General features: G+C 38.1%; 1 protein-coding gene across 1 annotated transcript in view; it reads right to left on the bottom strand.

Annotated features, from left to right (window-relative positions):
- The window catches only part of LOC149323688 (contactin-associated protein-like 4), a 351,361-nt gene that overhangs the window by 208,432 nt on the left and 120,958 nt on the right, over positions 1–21,971 (bottom strand). The window contains exon 3 of the mRNA XM_089491044.1: positions 13,532–13,725. Within this exon, the coding sequence (XP_089347170.1) occupies positions 13,532–13,725 (194 nt within the window). The remainder of the gene's footprint in view (positions 1–13,531; positions 13,726–21,971) is intronic.

Consider the following 21,971-nt stretch of genomic DNA (forward strand, 5'->3'; position numbering starts at 1 on the left):
ATGGCATATTCACAGGTGACTAAAAATATTATTTGTGAGAAATTTCTAACACAATGGTAAACATATGGTTCAAAGAATAATTCTGAGTAGATTGCAAGAAGGCCAGAAATCACCTCTCAGGAGCAGCAATATGGATTCATTTTGTTTTCTTAAAATATCACACGAAAGGTGATGTAAGATTCTCACTACTTTCAAATCTGTGTTCTTAACCTTGAAAATGGTGCATCTGTGATGTGTTACCCTCATTTTAATACCTCTGGGTGCACATCACAATTTTTTTCAGCTGCAGTTATTCTAATATGCCAGTGCAAATTGATAACCAAAAAATACTATTATGAGTATTAGAGTACATAAAAACCAATAGAAAATCATTAGTAGTGATTTTCAACAATTTGATAATGCCATCAAATATCTATCTATCTATCTATCTATCTATCTATCTATCTATCTATCTATCTATCTATCCATCTATGCATTCTATTCAGTATATTAAAATACTATTACTAATAACACCAAAACTAATCTGTGTGTTTATAAACAATTGTGCCAACCCAATGGAAGAGATTACAAAGATGTTTCTTTCTCTTTCTTCAAAATGCATCCCTTCAAAACCTGTCTTAGCTATTTCCTCAACATTCCTTTCGGACATTTCAAATAGTAGCCAGCCTAGCCTATAAGTATAGTATGAAACAACTTACACACAACTAATCTCTGTTAATCTAGTGAGATGTTGGAAAAATGCAGCTATCTAATGGTGTTCTTAAAATCTGGTGGAGACATCATCCCATGAGGATTAGCAGTCTGACCAAATCCCCCATCCCTTATGGATTCAAGGAAGGCATTAAAATTAAGCTTCCAAGCAGATGATCCTTTCAGTGTACTGTTTCCGCAGACTTATGTCTACAACTAGTGGTCATTCACTTTCCAAATAAAGTGCTGTTCCATGTAATCTAGCTACCAGTTCAGGAAAACAAAGGTAAAAGAGGAGGCCACTCAAAAATAAACATGGATGGAGAGATTGTATTATTAGCTTGTGTTGTTTTCCTTTCCCTTTAGTTATTTTCTCATTCTCTTCATGTATCATTTCACATTTGTCCTCCTCCTGTCTCTCTTCCTGGCTGCAGGAGAGATGCTTAGGGGTGGCAAACATTTTTCTTCCAGGGCCTATATTAGATTTCTATGCACATATGTGCACCAGGATAGCTGAGGCCTGTATTCTTATGAAGACCATGCCTGAGAGGAAAAACCTTCAGAAGAGAGTCCGCTTGGAGAATTGCAGTGAGAAGATGAACTGGCATATTTTCCAAATGGGGGTGCCTTTCTGTATTCCTGTGGTTGGCTGTTTTTGTTTTGGATTCTATCCCACATATTTCTGAAATAAAATTAAAGAGAGGCTTTGAAACTCTTTTAAAAAGTTCAAAATATCCAGGAATTTGGCTCAGTTATTATGAAGCAATAAATGTATGCTTTAGTGGTTATGTGCACATGAAGTTTGAAACGTTAACATCTAACATTATTAAGCAATATCAATTTCCTGGGACATTTTCCATAAAGCAGTCATTTTGGTGGAACATGGTTCAATTAAATCAGCAGACTGTAATGATAATTATTTACCATGAAACAGTACATCTTATCCTAAAGGTTTTTTAAAAAACTATATCCAAACATCTAATGACAAAAAAAGTCTTTTGAGGTTGGGAAATACAAATTGCTATATTCTGCAGTATAGGCAAATAATAAAGCAATGTAAAGTTTTGTACTTTACATCTTTTTCTACTATATACATGGAACACTTATCAGTCTTCAGTGTTTAAGATCTTTTCAATAATGTTTGTGGGTGAACATTATTCTTCTAACAATTGGAATGCTAAAGATATGTACTAAGCAGAATATTGTACTGAAATATATGGTATTTCTTAATGAATGCAAATGTGCTTATGGTTAGGGTAACAAGACTAAAAAGCCAGAACCAGAAGTGAAAACTAACATTTGCTGTTTTCCTATGGTTACACTTCGTTTTGATTTATTACATACTATTACACTTGCCAGAGTCGGTTTGTCAGCTTTTACGAAAATACGCTTGAGTTCAGCTATAAGAGTCTGTACTCTCCCAGCTTTTATACTTCAAGAATGTCAATGCAACTAGCAGAAAGAGAAGGAGGGAGAGACAGGCAGGGGGATAGAGATCTTTGTTGTATTACAGAAGAGTTGTACTATTATACTGCTTCATGAAAAAGTCATGAAAAAGAAAAGCCACTGGTAGTATGATTCTCTCAGGTTTTCTGATGGAACATAATTGGAAAGAGCATTTCCCCTTCATACAATGGAGTGCTGAAGTAGCTCATGGTTTTCACTGCGCAGGAGGTTCACCACACAATTTTGAGCCTCCTTCAGCCTGTACAGACCAAGTTCCTTATCACACTACATTATTTTAGCATGACATTCCACATTAACTACCATAGGAACAGCCTGGGAAATTCTGGGGTTTCAAGTTTAATAGGGCCCAGGAGTTCTCTAGATAAGATTTCTAAATGACCCTCCCTAAACTGAAAATCCCAGGTTTCCATAAGATGTTGCCATGGCAATTAAAGTGGAATATGGAACTATTACAGTGTATTACAGTGTAACAGTGATAATGATCCATGGGCACTGTGCAGTGGAGGCCTTTCCATGTAAACTCAAATCACATTTCATTGGATTCATTGGGACATATTCCCATGTAAACATGTACAAGTATTGCAATCTAAGGGCCCAAACAGATGGCCCATAAAATATGCCTTCAGGGCATCATCACAGTGCAGTGTTTACATGCCACATGCTCTGATGATGCCCTGAAGCTGCCTGGAACCTGAGTGGCTACCCAGACATGGGTGGCTCCAAGCCACTCCAGTCGTGCAGCATTTATATGCTGCATGCTGCCAGAGTGGCTTTCAGCTGGCTTCCAGCCATGGCAGGGCGGGAAAAACAGGCTTTTTGCCAGCTGAAAAAAGAGCGGATCGTTGTTGCTCCTTTTTCAGATGGCTTTAAGGTGGATTGGGGCCGTGGCATGTGTTTGCCACAGTCCCAATCTGATTTTGGAATAGGCAGCTTCAAGCATTCATACAATTTTCAAATATTGGAGAAACATTTTTATTTTTTTAAAATATTTTCAAAGATCCTTTCCATCCTTAGAAAATAGTTGTTTAGTTACATGGTTCTCACCTTTTAGTCCGCAGTTCCCTGAGTAATGGCTAGCATGACCAAAGTCAGGGATTCTCAGAATTAAAGAGAAAACACATACAGTTACAGAACAGAACAAAATAGTGACTCAGAATCAGTGCTGAAATAAGAGCAACTCTTTGGATTATTGCCAGGCTATTTTCTCCCTGTGACCAGCATGCAAAGCTGTGCTCCTCTAGGGATTTATCCTGCTCTTGGTGAAGTAGATAATGGGACCATTATATGTACCCATAAGACTGAGACTAAGATGGTAAAGGTAAACCAAGCCCTATGAGTAATGTGTTAAGGAGTTGCTCATGTTTAGCCAGGAGAAGAAATGTGGATCCAGACCGAGACAGCAGAAGGTGTCATGACCAGCCACGAGGAGGACTCAGAGGACTTGGAAGAGGACTCGGCTCCTCGGGTACAGGAAGAACCTGAGGCTGTGCCAGGGTCCAGTTCTGCCCTACCAGGTCCCAGGTCTGCTCTCCCAGCCCCAGTAGAGTTGGCTCAGCCAGACCCTAGCTCTGTGGGATCTTCTTCAGTGGATCCTGGGGCTACGCCTGGCCTACGCCGAGCTCCTTTGTCAGAGTCTATTTGCTTCCATTAGTAAACCCTGCTTGCTCTGACTCCCCTGGATTCCTTGCTTCCTAGACCTCTGACTCCCTTTGAATCTTTGGCCTTGGACCAGACTCGTTGACCAACTCTGTGGCACTATTGAACTCAGACTGGACTTGTAGAATTGCTCTCTGTAATTCTGAACCTTGGACTGGTTTGTGGCTTATTCTATTTGGACGTCGGACTGGTACTGTTGCTTGTGGAATTGCTTCTTGGCAGCTCAGCATGATTTACTTTTGCCGAGCAGGATCTTTTCATCCATGTGAGTGTGTGACGGCAGCACTCCCGGACAGAAGGCACTGTGGGGCAGGACATGCTTTTGCTGGCCTCCAATGGAGGAGAAGTCAGCGATGACTGTATCAGACATAGAGTTCCTTCTCTCCTAGCACTACCTGCCAAGAGTTACAGGGAATCCTTCAGCACCCTTTTGGTGAAGGGGAAGGTTCTGGAACTGCCCTTTTAGGTTCTTGGATCTGAAGGGTGGGAAAGAAGACTACTCTTGTGGCTGGCCTGTGGGCTTTGCCCTCATTTAAGTGACTTGGGCTGGTATTCTTCAGGTCTTCTAGTAGATGGTCAGATGGGGAGCAACTCAGTTACAGTGGCAACTCAGTTACCCTTGGCATCTACTGTTGTTTGGTTTCAGGACACCCCCCCCCCCAATAAAATCCATGGATACTCAAGTCCCATTAAATACAATGGCATAAGGAAATGGTGTCCCCTATATAAAATGAAAAATCAAAGTTTGCTTTTGGAATTTATATATTTTAAGAAATATTTTTATGTCATGGGATAGTTGAATACATGGATAAAAAAATGGTGAATACAGAGGGATCAGTTCAAGTGCTTTTCCAATAGGAAGGCTGAGGAGGCAAGACATGATGCCTGCATCAGCTACTCCTGCACTAGGTTGTTCCCCCCCCCTCTTACATTTTTCTAAATTCAACACAGTTTAAATTATAGGTTAAATAAAGTGGCCCGTATTCAACCCTTTTCAACCCAGTTTTCTGCTTCATTTCATTATTTTTTGGTTGGTCAGCAAAGAGCTGAAAGATGGAACAAGATTCTTTTTCTGCTTTGCAGGGATAAGACTAGATCCAATTGATCAGAAAGGATCAAGAAAGGAGATTTCAATTAAACATTAAGGAGACCTTCCTGATTTCGAGGACCATTTAACAGTATCATAGACTATCTCCAGAGTTGCTGGACTCTCATTTAATTGAGTTTCTTCTTTGACATTGGTTGGTTATTGATTCCTGCCTTGGCAGAGGTCAGACTAGATGACTCTAGGAATATCTTCCAACTCATGATTCAATGTATCTGAATAGCCAATCATACAAAGTCACTATTCATTTATCAATAATAGTTCTTCAGCTTTATTTTAAGCATAACAAGATTTTAATAAGTGGAACCAAGGTGCACAACTCTGCCATGTTTGTTAAAAGTGTGGGTTTAACTTTAGCTGCAACACAATAATATTAGATTTGTACCACTGTGATTAAGTATAATTCTGGCAAGTGAACTTGGAAACAGTTCACCAGTGACTGTGAATTGAAGGGTGGGCAGAATGTCAAGGTGCAGGTTGAAGTATTTTATTCTGTTCCAATTACTTTTAGTGCTTTTCTATGAACATTCAGAAATATGACGTGTAAATATACAGAATAGGAATCAAAAGGAAAATTACCATTATTTGTTTCCTGGATTAAAAAGAAAAAGTGGTTTCACAACTTTCAGGAAGCCTAATTGGAAGAACACCACATTGAAATCTAAGGGCCAGAATGCAAATTCAGTATTCAATCAGCCCAAAGTTATTTCAGGAAATTATTCTGCACAATAATACATGTGGGTTTCCTGTGTGAAAAAATACTGGTTTTGTTTTGGGGTTTTTTTTGCAGTAAAAAGAGCTATCATGCACACAAATTTTAATAGCCACACATGTGTTAGACATGCTTTCTGTTTTCTATGGGTGACAAAAACTCAGAACATTTGCATATATGTGCCTGCATGCATGTGTGTGCATGCACATGCATGTACACACACACACACACACACACACACACCTGGCTATCTGTGAGCAGTAATTTTGCACAATACCCCCATGTGTATTTCTGTGCAGAGTAATGTCCTAAAACAAATCAAGATGTGCAAATACGAGGGGAGAACTGCACAGAAATATTTGTTTTCTTCCAAAGAGAAAATTGTGGGGATTATTCAGTCTCACATGTGGCAACAAAATAATTGAATATTTACATCACTGCCAGATGCAGAAAAGAAAATGCAGATAATTATGTTTTGTATCCAATGTTCATTCACCAACTTTAAAAGAAATTAGCTCAAGTGAACTTTACCAGAGCATGGTCTTCAGCATTATGTAGAATCTGATCTAGAATGCTGAAGTTGCAAATATGTTGTTTACACATGAACTATAAATCAAATAAAGAACCATCTGCAGTAGATATTTTTAAAAGGAGCAGTAAACAGATCAATATCACCTCAAAATAATATTGATTAATATTATATTCATGTATGGCAATTGTCTACTGTACCATCAGCTAGACTCAGCTGAAATGTAAAGAGATCCTGTTTTACATAAACAGAGGGAAAACTAAAGCCTTTCCTGGAACTATATCAGACCAGTGAAAGCATACTAGGAAAAGAAATCAATTGGAAGTTAAAGCAAGATGACTGGGTAATTCCAGTATGATAACTGAATGAATCTTCCTCTGAAAATACAGAACTATGACCCTTATGGATTAGAGTGGCAAGCAAAAGGTCACTTCGTGGTACTACTCAAAAAGGAAGAAAGAGTACTCATGGTATAATATGCAGAATTGTTTAGAATCACAGATTCTGAGACAGAAAATAGCAAAGGGCTGGGAGGAGACAAAATTATTTTCATCAACTTTCATTAGTTAAAGTCTATTTAATTACTGCTCAGAATACAGCAGCAGAATAGTACCAAACCATATATATTTTGTGGAAAATATATGGAGGGTTGTGTTTTCAGCTTCAAATCAAATGTACCTTAAATATGTTACAGGGATGTCTGGAAGATAAACTTGAAAGACACAGTTTGAGCTGTACATGGAGGGAGATGGGACTCCTAGAGATTTTACTAGTGTTCAATATACTTTGCACACTGCAGTACTGCTTACAGAAAATAATCTTGCAGTTGTATTCTTCTCCCAGGGTAGCCTTCAAATACTTCGTTTGTGTAATGAGCACTCTGCAGATAACTACAGATACATGTCATATATTTCGACATATGCAGCTGGGAACTAACTGTATAAACCAGATGTCCCAGAACATTTTCTCTACAGATACTCATGCTACAATAGATGACATGTCAGTATTGGTTAACCATGTATACAAGCAGAGACTGGTTAGAGGCAAATATCCTAGAAGTCCAGACTTTGGGGAAATGGAAGCTACCCAGTGGTGATAGTAAAAGTCTTCGGAATTTCTCTTGAAAAGGAAAATTATATAAATAAGCAAGTTAGACCTTGGGCTCTAACCCTGCCATAATATAGATGTTGTTTATTATTATATATTTTATTATATTTTACCCTTCCTTCAAAAAAACAGCATATCTGTTTTGCCTCCTTCCCATTTTATCACCACACCTGTCCTGTATTGTAGGCTAGGTTAAATGGTAATGACTGTAAACAGTAACCTAGAGAACTATATATGCAAGTAATATTGGAACCTGAGTTGACTGGTCAAATGTACTATCCATTATGCCATCCTGGTTCTTCTGCCTATTTGAATTTCGGACTTTCAGAATATGGCTTAGTTTCTTAAAATGTGGATTCTTCAAATCAGAGTTAGTAAATTTGATTGCTTCATGTGGGGTATGGCACAGCCTTCTCAAACCATAATAATGATTGCAAAGAGGTTGAAGTATAGCAGCTGAAAAGCTAAGATTTTGGGCTTTCAGATTAGAAATCTAGGTCAATCTGCACTAAGAAGATGTGCTTGGTTCCTAACTGTTGACAGGGGCACATTTCCAAGCACAAGTTCCCAAGGCTTTGGGATCTGCTTTTTGGAGATAAACAGCTTGGATCTATATAAATATCATTTCTGCTAAGTTGGTGTATCAAGTGCGTCATGGTTTCCTTTTAATTCTAGCTAATTTCAACACATTCTACAAGGAGCATAAGAATTTGTGCCATTCACTAGAAATAAATGAAGGAGCTCTTATACTAATATCCAACACCATATTTGGGAGGAAAGCAGAATATATACAATAGACTAGCAGATATAGTTGGTAGAATTACTAAATTAAATGTACTAGGGGTGGCAAGATTGAAGAGCCAATGTGCTATAGTGTTTTGAGCATTGGTCTATGACTCTTGAGATCCCTACTCAGCCACGGAAACCCACTGCATGACCTTGGGGAAGTCACATTCTTTCAGCCTCAGAGGAAGGCAAAAGCAACCCCTCTCTGAATAAAGCTTGCCAACAAAACTGCATGATGACATTCTTGGTCACTGGCCATGCTAGCTGCTCCATTTAGCTCAGTATTGCCTTCACTGACTGGGATTGGCTCCAAAGAGTTTCAGACTGGAGTTTCTCTTAATCTTTCCTACAGGTACCAGGGATTGGGACTTCTCAATGTTCTCCTTCCCCCCCCCCCCCATTCCAAATTTTATTCAACCCCAGATCCAGTTTTGTATTTTTGTGTCCATTTTGTACATATGTACATATTTGCTTGTGTGCATTTTTATACCTTTATTAGTTATATGCACTTCTAAAACATCTAAAAGCCACTCTGAGAGCCTTTAGGGCTGAGGTATAAATACTGTAAATAAATAAATAAATAAATTGTTTGTGTGCATTTTAGGAATATGTACATTACCCATTGAGGATCTGATAAATGTGCGCATGTTGCCCAGCTCTCCCATCCACTCCTCAACCTGTGAATGTACCACAAGCCTACATATGTATGGACAGTAAATTGGACAGTAAATTGACTCCATGTCTGTCCTCAGTTTTTGGAGGGATAGTTTAAGACAAATTGTTTTTGTTTTCTTTATTAAAAGAAAACCTCAACAGATGAAATCCCTCACACAACTCTTACTGAACCTTTTGCATGAAAAATATGTACTCTCCTACTGAATCAATATCATTTATCAGAGAGAATATCATTGTAGACAAAATGTAACTTTCATTTATGCAAGACACAAGAGAGGGGGAGGGCAAACATTTGAGATCCTAATTGTAAGAAGCACATTTTGAAATTGTCACAGTTTGATAGTACATCATCATCACCAAAATCACAATTAAAGCATCTAGAAAATGAGTCCTCGCAAAGGTATTTTATCCCTACCCCTTAGGTCATAGCCTTTAAACCTATTTGCAGAATGCTCCACATATTCAGCTATTATACTGACCTTGCTGTTCTCATGGAGAGAAATTTCATTCCCAATGCTCCTTATCACCCTGGCAGCAGCATAATTGTGGTGAGAAACAATATATTGATATATTTGATCTGTGAACCTTTAATTCCAGTAAAGCACCTGCTTCCATAAACTCTGGAAAAAGATGGACTTAGATGCACATTAAAGCCTTTGTTGTTTAAATCTCAATACCCTGACTGACAGAAGTTGTCCTGAATATAAATTACCAACATCTTTGCTCTGACATTAAATTAATGCATCCTCATCCATGCCTCCCAGAATCTGTCATTTCTTAAAACTGAACCAGGTCCGTATTTTTGGATGTAGCATTACTACATTTTCTGAAAATATACAGCATCTTTAATCCTGAAACCATGTAATTTAGATAAATTTCCAAAGTTTTGTTTATATGTTAATTATATAGCATTGAATGGGTTGAGGAACTATGGCAGGAAATGGATGTACTTTCATAAACCAGTGAGGTATGAATCCATAAACCATTTTTGTTGTTGTTGTTAACTGCCTTCAAGTTGATTTCGAGCCATGGCAACCCTGTGCATGTCCTCTACCGCTATGCTCAGTTCCTGTAAACTCATACCCATGACCTCCTTAATAGAGTCCATCCATCTAGCATGCAGCCTTCCTCTCTTTCAGCTTCTCTTCACCTTTCCTAGAATTCCCCCCCCCCCCCAATGAGTCGTACCTTCTCATGATGTGTCCAAAGTATGACAGCCCCAGTTTTGTCATCTTGGCTTCCAGGGATCTACTCTAGGACCCATTTGTTTGTCTTTTGGGCACAGGATCCTCAGCACTTTTCTCTAGCACCCCATCCCAAATGAATTGATTTTCTTCTCATCTTTTTTTTTAGCTATCCAGCTCTCAAATCTGTACATCCTAATAGGGAGTATAATGGCTTACAAGATTCTAACTTTTGTGTTCAGTTGTCTATCTTGGCATTATATGATATTTTCTAGTTCTTTCATAGCTGCTCTCCCCATTCTTACTCTTCTTATGATTTCTTGATTGTAGTCCCCGTTTCTATCAATGTTTGATCCCAGATATGAGAACTCTTTTACTACTTCTGTTTCTTCATTGTCTAGGTTGATTTTGTCTAGATTCTCTGTGGTTATTATTTTTGTTTTCTTTATGTTCAACAGTCACCTTGCCTTTGTACTTTCTTCCTTCATCTTCCTTAGTAATTGTTCTGGGTCTTTGAGGTTTTCTGCTAGTATTATGGTGCCATCTGCATATCTTAGATTGGTGATATTCCTTCTTCCTATTTCCACTCCTCCTTCTGTATCCAAGCCTGCTTTTCTTACAGTATGTTCTGTATATAAGTTAAACAGGCAGGGGTGATAAGATGCACTTGCTTGACCACTTTGCCAATTGGGAACCATGCTGTTTCTCCGTGTTCTGCTCTGATAGTAGCCTCTTGTCTGAAGTACAGATTTCTCATCAAGACTATCAGATGTGTTGGCACTCCCATGTCTTTAAGGGCATCCCATATCCCTTATAATATAAACCATTTCATTTTTCATATTTTTTTTATAAAAATGCATTTTGTGCATATTTGTTTCTTCTTCAACTTATTTTGCATTGGAACAATAGCCTTCAGGGCATACACACATAACTGCATTACAATCATGGGCACATCTCTTTAATTACAAAGCCACCTCCATGTGTACACCATCTGACTCTCTATGCATAACTGGGATTGAATGCTCTTGAAACTGAAGCCTGGTTGATGACTATAGGTTTTGGGTTAAGATACATTTCAGTCCCAAGCCTCATGAATTTGGGGACCACTGCCTTAGACAGACACTGGCCCAGGAGAAAAAAACTCTGATTTTGATACTTTGTATCTTTTAGGGTGCATCTACAATGTTGAAATAATGCCATTTGACACCACTTTAAGTGCTGTAGCTCTATCCCATGGGGTACAGGGATTTGTAGTTTTACAAGGTCTTTACCTTTCTCTGATAAAGAAGAATGCTAGTGTCTTCTGATCTCAAGATTCAGTAGGATGGAGCCAAGGCAGTTAAAGTGGTGTCAAACTGCACTATTTTTATAGTGCACATGCAACCCTAGTCAAATTGGCCTGTTATTTTTAAATACATTAATGTTATATTCTACCCTGTCTTCAAAACCACCCATTTGTATTTAAGTTTTTATTTGTAATAACTTCAATTTACTGCTTTATCATTCTTTTAACATTTTGTGTCCATTATATGTCAAAAGATTATTCTGAAACCTCTATTGAAAACTGGCTGTAACTTGAATGCTTAAACTACTCAGTAAAATTTTATTCAATTATAAATTGATCTGGTCAATGGCTGAAAAGAGATGCCATTAAAGAAGCTAAATTGCTGCACTGTAAGTGATTAACCATACTCAACTGCATGCATAAGAAATAGATTTGTTGCTCCTTATAGGCCTCTAGGCTGCCATATTTTCTTCTGGATCCCAAATCTATCTAATTGACTTATGCAAAACATCAGAGAAGCAAGTGGCTAAGCAGTCATGCTAAATTGTTCAATCACTGAATCTTACATAAAAATCACTCTACAGTGCAAAAGAGGCAAAGTTAATATACTCACAATTGGAGTGAGATCAGATTTGGACCTTTTGAAATCAGGGAAGTAATCATGACAAGCTTGGATCCCATTGATTTCAATAAATCTGCTCTAAGAAAACTAATTATGTGTCTAATACATATTTAAAAGCAAGTCTTTGAATTTTAAAAAGTCAAATAATCTATTGCTAAGAATAAGAAGATTTCAGGGAAATAGACAAAATAAACTTGCAATCTCTCCATAATAAAGTTCCCGAATGAAGAAACTAAAGACGTAAATCTATGAATATCTTGAAAGTCATCCGCATCCCTTCCTGATTTTCCCATTATATTTCATATAAGGTAACAGCAAATAGTACACAACAGATATTTATTGACCACAGTTATGTCTACTGAAATAGGCTATTTCAAAATCTATGCTAAATATACCTTGATTAAAGTGACTGAAAAGTCTATAATGTAATATAAAAGGAGAACTAATACACCAGTCAATAAAAACAATGTTATAAGAAATCTAATATTTACAGTATACCTTGCTGAGAAATCAGGTTCAAAAATTTATCTGTTTATTCCTTTGTTTATTGGCAGCTAAGGAATAAAGAGGGTGAATTACGGTACTACATGGTACAACTTTTTTGAACATTAGTGAACTGCATAAGGGGTTATGTTAGCAAGGCCAGCAACAGACAATGTAGACAACCAGTTCTTCAGATGAGTGAAATTACATGCTCCCAGTTTCATTCTCAAAATGAGTGAAATGAACCTGACTCTGAAGAATGAGCAAGGCTATTGCCTCATTGTGACTTGTTTTAGCTAGCTCACCAAACTAAAGTACTCAGGGGCTCCTGTCATTCAGGTCACCTCACAACTTTTTAAGCCCCAAATGTGATTTGACTACCAGGATGAAAGATATCACCAATGCTGCTTTTTTCTGGCTCTAATCACAGTTTAATCCTGTCTGTAATGACCTATTAAGCTTTAACATGCAGTTCATCTCTAATCAGGATATTTTGCCCTTACCATCTTCTTTATAGAGATGAAAACAAGAAAGGAATGAAACCAATGAAAATTAACAAGTGAAGCCCAAGGATACAGATTGCATTTGCACTGACTGCTTTGGCCTTGTAGATTACCTTAGATGGCAATTTATTCAGTATCAGAATGATCCATCCAGTCCCTTGGTTAGTGATAGCTGGGAATGCTTTGGTTCAGCACCCATTGGCTAAGAATTCTCTCCTTTTTACCCACCCCATGCTGCACATGATGAGGCTGTTTTACTCTGGTTTGGCTGCTTAGTTATGTTGCCATGCTATTATTTAATGTAGCATTTGCATATTTTCTTTCTTTTTAATTCTGCAAACACAGCTAACTTTTTTTTTTAAAAAAGCACAGAGAATGCCTTCATTTTTATTATATCTTTTAAATATTTTTATCTGTGTTATTGTCCATTACTAGGGAAGTCCCAGTGCATAGAAAACCAATTTATAATTACTTTACAGAACTAAATAAATAAAATAGGCTTCCCAGTGCAAGATGCTATATAAACTATGTATTTCCCAGGGGATAATATAATAGTTCCTAATTGAACAAAAGTAGACTTCCATCCAATATCTACTTTACCTTTTTGTTAGATTATTTTTTATTAATTCAGAAGAACACCTGTGTAAATTAACGTGATTCAATACATTATAGACATGTGTTTATTATAATGAAAACACAAGCGGAGCTTGTCAGTAAAAGGACATACCCAAATGCTTTCTTCCTGGCAGTATTGCTTCCAGTTCCTTCCACTGTCACTAAACATCAGGAGGTAGCTTGTCACCCAGTCAGAACTCCCATATCCACCTTGGGTTGCAACAGCAGTAATTTCAGTTCTTTCACCAAGATCGATTTGAAGCCATTGATATTTATTTGATATGAGTGGAGTCCAGCCACCAGCACCTTCAGTGGTAAATAAAAAGGGAAACATAAAAAAAGAGAGAGATTGATTCAGATGAGAAGGATGAGAATTCCAGCTCTGAGTGCAGCAAGCTTCAATGAAACTATCATCGGGGGGCTTCCTGCCATGTTACATACATTTCAACACTATCTGACCCCATTCTACTGGGAGTGTCCTACACTCATCTGTTCTCTTCACCTACATGCTAGTTTCCAATGCAAATTGGATTTGCCACTTCATTTCCACGCACAAAGGCTAGTTTCAATGTCTTTGTTCAAAAATAACCATTGTTAAAACCGGACTTGTCACTTAATTTCCATACACAAGGGATTCTGAATCTGAATGTACATTATCACATACCAATGGCATATATAGGTCTGTCCCTGGCTTTCACTCCACCAATTGTACCTGAGGAAGTAGAGTTAAGTCTACAAAAGCTCATGCTGCCAACTTCCTTCTTTCAGTTAGTCTCAATGGTGCTATAAGATCTGCCTACATATTAGTTCTAGCCAATTTGTATACATGGACATCCAAATGAACAGCTATATAGGGTTGTCAGATGCAATAAGGAAAACAGAGGGAATGTGTGCAACAAGATTTGTTTGCATACTGACTAATGGACCAACACAGCTATGTCTTTGAATTAATTATACAGTTTAGGACCTATTGACCTATTTTTTTTTCCTATTTACACAATAATTTGGAGATGACATGATTCAGCAATTATATTGTAATTGCTTTACATGCTTCATTTCTGTTTTGTTTTGTTTTTTGAACCCAAACGCCAACAAACATCATTGTTGACAGTGGCATCCAGAACTCAAGGGAGTGTCTGGATGCTCATTCCCCTTCCACAGCTTGCAAATGGGGTCTACGCTTTCAGTGTTCAGAGAACATTGGCTAGATCAAGATGATGGAGTGCTAAAGAAATTAACAAAAGATCAGCAAGGTCTAAATAATTGTTTAATCAATATACATAGTCTAAACAATGAATAGGTTTCATATAGCAATCAATAGCACCTCCAAGCCAGATGTTTATAAATGACATATCTGTAATTTATTTCCCAATAGTGTATTAACTTTGATCGGTATCCTGAAAAATGACATTACCACATAATGTATTTATTTACTATATTTTTATTCCACTAAGGGGGAGGGGGAAGTTACTGAAGGATGAAGGTCTGTATAGTTCCCTATTGAACCTAATTGCTGTTTAATAAATATCAGGCCTAGTGTCACAACTTTTGTGTAGGTGTCAAACTGAATCTCTTACTAATGGGGAGAGAAGGAAGAAATCCCAATGGCTATATTGTTCAAGAGGGAAGGAGATATTTTCCTGCATTTTCAAAAGAAGGTAGAAATATGCTTTCTATGACAGTCCCATGGCTTGTACAAGGTACCATGGGAAAGAGTTGGACATTTCACTGACTATGTGGCATGGTACACCATGGTAAAGGCTGGGGTGTGTGTGGCAGATTGTGCAAGCAAGATTCACATTAGAGGCGTGGGACAGACCACCCAAAAAGGGCGGCCTGCCAGCGCCTGTTTGTCCTCCGCAGGGAAGCCACAGCTGCCAAACCACATGGCTTCCCTGCGGAGGAAAAAGGCTTTTCTCAAGTTCTTTTTACCTCGCAGGGCAGACGTCACGAGTGCACCAATAGTGCACTTGTGACGTCACAGATGTGGTGCGATGTGCAGACGCTATGCGTCCATCACATCACAATGGTGGTGCCCATATACACAGGGCACAGCCATTGTTATGGCACCAGCATGGCACTTTAGTGCCATGTGTACCGCACCATAGAGTCAGTTTTGTGATACTTCAGCTCATTTCTAATAACTTCCTGTTAATAATTGGTAGAAGTTTGATTTTGTTGTAGCTCAAACTGTAAAAACAATTAGCCACAATAGGAGGATACAGACCGGCACTTTGTGCCGGCTTGTGGGCAGAATCACAGAACAGTGTCTGCACTCTGGATGTCATGATGCTGCCCCTATCATGCCATGATGCTGTGTGCCCTTCTACATGGCGCACAGCATCATGGTGTGACTCTTGTGCAGCACCCAAATGATTCAACGCAGAAGGGATGTCATCATGCCACCCCATCATGGCTATGATGCCTCTACCAGGGAGCTAAAAAGAAGCTGCTTTTCACGGCCGTGGCATGTGGTTGCCATGGCCCCAATCCAGGGCGAAAAGGGGCAGCATTCACTCACCCGTCTATACTGTCCCAATGTATAAAGTAAGTAGATTTAAAATATGCTAGGTCTCATCACAAGCAAAGCATCAGTGAGCAATGCTGGAAAGAAAGATCATTTCTAAAACAAATGATGAAATGAAAGCAACAATCAATAATGATTTTCAACTTATGCACTGTAAATGACAATCCTTAGATTCAGGGCAAGGCATAATAAAGACTCCATTGCAAGATAGAAGGTACAAATTGAAAATGCCTCCGAGTTCCTTCCCATAGAAAATTCTTATTTTAACTTTTGCCCTGATCTTTACCAGATTCTTCTCAAGAGAATCCCAACAGGCAAACAATAGATTTTCACACTAATCCAATTTGTTAAGCAGCTGTGAATCATTCAATGTCACAGTGTTGCTTGTCATTTATCCCTAAAGACTGGAGATGAGAGTGACCCACACTTATCTATATATAATTCAAAATCAATGTACAAGTATTTAAATTAGGGATGCTTGCTCATGCAGAAATAGAATGAGCCAGCTCTTCAATGTCAATCCCTTACACAAATAAAGGAAGTTGTGTGACACAGTTCATCCAAGAACTGGAGAAGATTTAGTCATCTTATATATATAAAAAACCTGTACAAATTTGTCTGTTTACAGTTTAATAATTGAATAAGACAAAGTAAACAGATAATTTATAGCTGAAATATGCAGGTTCTAACTGCATTGGGTAATGGCAAACATATAATACATATTATACATACGCAGATGTGAATGCATGCATAAAATATATAAAATTCTATAAAATTAAATACTATCTCATCCATGAATTAACAGAGTCTTCAACGGAGTCTTCAACAAGGAACCCTGGTGGCACAGTGGTTAAATGTAGGTGCTACAGCCAGTCACAGTCACAAGGTTGTGAGTTGGATCCCAGGCAGGGACCCATGATCCACTCAGCCTGGCATCCTCTCGATGTCACTAAAATGTGTACCCAGCTTGTTGGGGGCAATTAACTTACATATTGTAAACCATTTAGTGAGTGCTTAAGTGCACTGATAAGCAGTATAGAAATGTACTTGCTCTTGCTATTGCTATATATGTGAGTCAAAGCAAAAAGGTCTAGGGAGAACTATGGGTGACTATTTTTAATGTAAAAAAATGGAGTTCCCTTCTAAATTAAAAATGGGATCCCAAGATCAAAATCAGTGTGCTAAAATAACCCATATTTCTCTAGTGTTGTACCTGCTCCATTCATATAGAAGGAAATTTAATTTCTTGCATGAAAAAGGGATGTATGGGAGATATGACTGCAATCTGTTTCAAGTCAACCTTTCACTATTCCAGAATTCCCTCCTAGAATTCCTTTTTTTAACTCACTTTTAGTATCAAAACCAGAATAGAGGAATATGGCTTGTGATGGAACATGGGAAGTATGCCAGGAACACAAGATGGCTCAGCTCCCCTCAGCCATGTGGCTGCATTGATGTAAAAAGTGAAATCAGGTCATCCACTTTCTTTTTAAATTGGGAATGGATAGGCATGTGCAAAAACATATATGGCTACCACAGTCATATCTAGATTGATCCCAGTTCTGTTTATTTTGTTATGCTTTAGGGAACAATCACATGCCCATTTACTAGGGTTGTATAACAACCACAAGATGTGGCTTGGACACCAGTTTAGAAATTTGGATGCCACTCACTTTAATTCAGATTTCTTGCATATAGACAAGTTATGCTATGGAAGTGTCTGGATGTTTGTATTCATTTAAAGGTTGCAGAAATTGAGTTGTGCATGTGGTTCCACAGATGTCATGTGCACACAGATACATATGCAGATGTGAATGCATGCATACATTTGTTCCCCATTTTGTAGCACATTCAGGGATCCATTCAGTTGCTGAACTTCATTATGCAACATAAGGTCTGCACAGCACATTCAATATGTAACCCCAGATGCTGGCATTTATACTATACAATCTCAGTGTAGGATGTTGACCAAGGCCTTCCTGCCTCCCATTTGCTATCAATGGAATTAAACAAATGAACAAACAAACAAACTGTAACATTGTTGTTGTTGTTGTTTCCTGTTGGCTCAGTTGGATTAAATGTGCAGTAATTCTTGCCTCTCAAATTGCCTCTCCCTCCAGTCCATCTCCCTTGGTCCAGGCATCGGAGGTAGAGAAGAACTGCTGGACCTGATCTCCTTCCCCACCACCTTTCCCTTCTCCTTTTGTGTCGTGTCTTTTTAGATTGTAAGCCTGAGGGCAGGGAACTGTCTAATTAAAAAGATTGTATGTACAGAGCTGTGTAAATTTACAGCACTTTATAAGTAAAGGTTAATAATAATAATAATAATAATAATAATAATAATAATAATAATAATAATAATAAATTATGTCTTCCAGATTGGAGACTAATAGATACAGGGTGCTACATGCTTTTATATTCTGATTTATTTTTATTATTATTATTTAAACTAGCAACCAGATGGGATACAAATTTCAGATATAGTTGCATTTTCTGAGATAATAAAGTCTGCCAAGTTTCATATACACACACACACAGATGCAGAATTTGGTGTGCAAGAGCAGCTTTTACCATTTCCAAAAACTCCTCGTTTTTATGGTGGAATGATGTTAGATTTTATTTGGTGGTGATGTGAATGTGGCCTACTCAAAATAGGTATTTGGGATAGCACACAACTGAATATCAGGACATACCTACAGAAATCTTCCTGGTCCATTATTCTTCCTGAAAAAGTTTCATGACTTTTTCACTGGGAGACAATAATGGTAAATATTCTTTCCTTCCATATTTGGCAAAGCTAGAGGTTTAGAGTTCATCCAATACAAAGCACACCACTACTATTTACATGGAAATATGTCAAACTGAACCCAGTTTAGGTATAATTGTATTGTTATACTATTATTTGAATACAATAGCCTTTTTTTACTTAGTATACACCTTATGAACTAGTATACTCTTCAGGAGCATGCTTTTAATGCACATCTCTAACTGCAGTATCTATTGGCCTTGCTGCATCCCTATTTTATGCTGCTGTGTGTTTGACTCTGTTGCTAAGCACACATAGGATTAAGATAATGTTTCAATGGCAAAAGTCCTTATATCCCAGTGCAACCATAGTATAAGTCTTCCTGTATTCCAGAAAAAATGCTTTATTAGAAGTCATTTCCTTTACTAAAGATATTGACATTGATAACTATAATAAATATTACAACTACTCATATTCTTTCTCCTACATCCTAACTATATGTTTAAAATGGGAAAAGAACATGTTGAAAGATATTTCCTGGCATTCAAAATAATGCCTTGGTGGCCCTGAACACAAAGGAAATTGATGGGTATGCCTTAACCTTATTACCACTTCAGAAGATCATACTAAACAGAATATACTCATAGCTGGAGCTTATCTCTTACAACACTCAGATAAGAAGTTGTTGCACCCTAGTGAAACCATGAAAGGTTCAAGCTGTTTCTGTAAACACATCTATCTATATTCTACATACACAGTTTCTTCATGATCAGAAGACAAGCAAACAAATAAACAACAACTTTGGCAGGAAACCTGAGATGAAATGGATGCCTTCCAGAACAGAAGAGTGTTCCACAACTTTTTTCCCTTACCAGACATGCCTTTTAAATATCTTGTCATGGACCCCCGCTCTCCAGATGTAACTCAAAATTTAAAATACTAAAATGCATGAAATATATGTGGGAAGCTTAACTCCCTTCTCTTCCTATTAAACATTATTTTTATCCTTCTAGTGTTGCAGACAATATGCTTTTTCCTCTTTAATAAAAGCACTGGTTTACATTTGTTTTACAGTCTACAGAACATTCGTAATAACAGGCAATATCACTAGTATAACCAGTGAGTTTAAGAGTGGTAATCTCTTAACACATTACCCAACAGAAAGTTATCTTGAATAAAGAGCAAAAAGCATTTTTACTTTGAACACTTATCTGCCTGTAAGAAACAGTGTGTTTGTTATTAAATAAATAAGTATAGGTCAGCTTCTCTAGAAAGGATTGTTTCTTTAGAAACACCAACACACACCCCTCCCGTATAATAGTTCCAGTCGTCCACACACCACAGGTTAAGAATCACTGGAATAAAAATATTTTTTTAAAGTGCAAAGAAAACAGTATTTCAAACCTCTTCAATAATGTCTGTTCTGCTCTTGTGGTTATTTTTATTAGCCTACATAGTGTCAGGATGCATGCTGTGCAACCAGTGTCAACTGCATTTTATGAAGAAAAAGCCACAGTTATGTTACCAAGAAGCTTAGAATTTAATTTGATTCTCCTACTTTTCTTTCCTTTGATTTATTCCTTCTCAGATTTTGTGGTACAGATCAGAGTCTAAAATCTGGGGCCTTAGACCTAGGTATGACTAAACTGCAACACTGATTGCCTTAATGCAATTAATGGACATGTTTTTAATATAGCCATAGAAGCAATATGGAAGTCTATCCTGGATAAAGGAAGGGTGAAGAGGGGTACATTTAACTCAACTGCAGCTTCTAATAAGTGATTTTTGTCAGAATAAGAGCAGGGAGAGAAAGAGTTAGGAGCTTATTACATGGATAAAAAAAAACCCGACTGCACCCAATGGGATGCAGCCAGGTTGTGGGATGCAGGCAAGAATTATTGCACATAATTCGCCATGATTCCGCTGAGCGAGTCATCCCAGCTACATCTTGGGTCCTAGGTACACTTCAGAGGCCACTTTTCAAAGCTGGGAACTTTCCAACTTTGAAAAGCAGACTCTGGGACATGGGATGCAGCCGGGTTGCACTTGCCCGTTGGAATAAGTGGTGTATTACATGCAATAATTTCTGTCTGCATCCTGCAATCTGGCTGCATCTCATTGAGATGCAGTCAGGGTTTTTTGTCCATGTGATAAACGCCTTATTCTTCCCTTCACGCACACACATATACCATGTTTTAAGGCTGTAAATGGGGATGCTATCTACATTAATATAATTATGGATAACAGCCAGCTTCCTGCTAGTGACATACCCAAATGTAAATCCACCTTACATCTGTGTATGCCTTCTTTTAATTGCTGATTGTGGTAGTTGGTATTTTCTTCCATCCTCCACAATGACCAAAGTTCCCCAAGGACTCACATTTTTGCTATGATAGTGATAGTACCCCATGACCTCTCTGTGTGTGTGTATGTGTGTGTGTGAAAGAGAGAGAGAGAGATGCTATTCCAAAGCTGGCCCTACAATTTCTAGCCTTAGATGCCTGCCACTTTCACCTAGCCCAAAGTCACCCTTCAGAATCCCTCCTTGGATTTAGGGTGACTTGGTGTCCAAGTGATCTCACTGTGGACTAGTGTGTGTGTGTTAGCTTTGGGTTCTTTGTAGTAAGTGTGAGCACCCCTTAATTTACAGTGAATGAAGTCTTGTTCAAACAGCTTCACTGATTACCAGTTTGTTTCCAGGCACAATTCAAAGTGCTGGTCATGATCAATAAAGCCATGTATGATTAGGTCCAGACTATTTGAGAGACTGCATCTCCCCACACAAACCTGCTAGAGACCTAAGATCCTCAGGAGGGGGCTTTGTCTTGGTCTTGCCACCATCACAAGCTCGCTTGGTGAGAACATGAGAGAGAGCCTTCTCAGTGGCTACTTCCATTCTCTGGATTCAAACAAATAGCGAGCACGTGTAGAGGTAAAGTGAGAAAAGCAAAAGCGTAGAATGATCTCAGGCTTGCTAGAGAGATTAAGAACAATAAAAAGGATGGGGTAGGGCCACTGCATGGAGAAGATGGGGACAGAGAACTACTGAATACTTTCTTTGCCTCAGTCTTCTCAGAAAAGGAAAAGCGTGCTCAACCTGAGGAAAATATGTGTGTGTGTGTGTGTGTGTGTGTGTGTGTGAGAGAGAGAGAGAGAGAGAGAGAGAGAGAGAGAGAGAGATGGATAAGTGAAATGCAGCACAGGATTAGTAAAGTGGTAGTACAGGAATACTTGTACTACCACTTTAATCTACATGAATTTAAATCTCTGGGACCAGAT

This window comes from Sceloporus occidentalis, unplaced genomic scaffold, assembly GCF_023333645.1.
Source record: "Sceloporus occidentalis isolate IW3139 unplaced genomic scaffold, rSceOcc1.0.p SCAF_1, whole genome shotgun sequence".
Taxonomy (NCBI): Eukaryota; Metazoa; Chordata; class Lepidosauria; order Squamata; family Phrynosomatidae; genus Sceloporus; species Sceloporus occidentalis.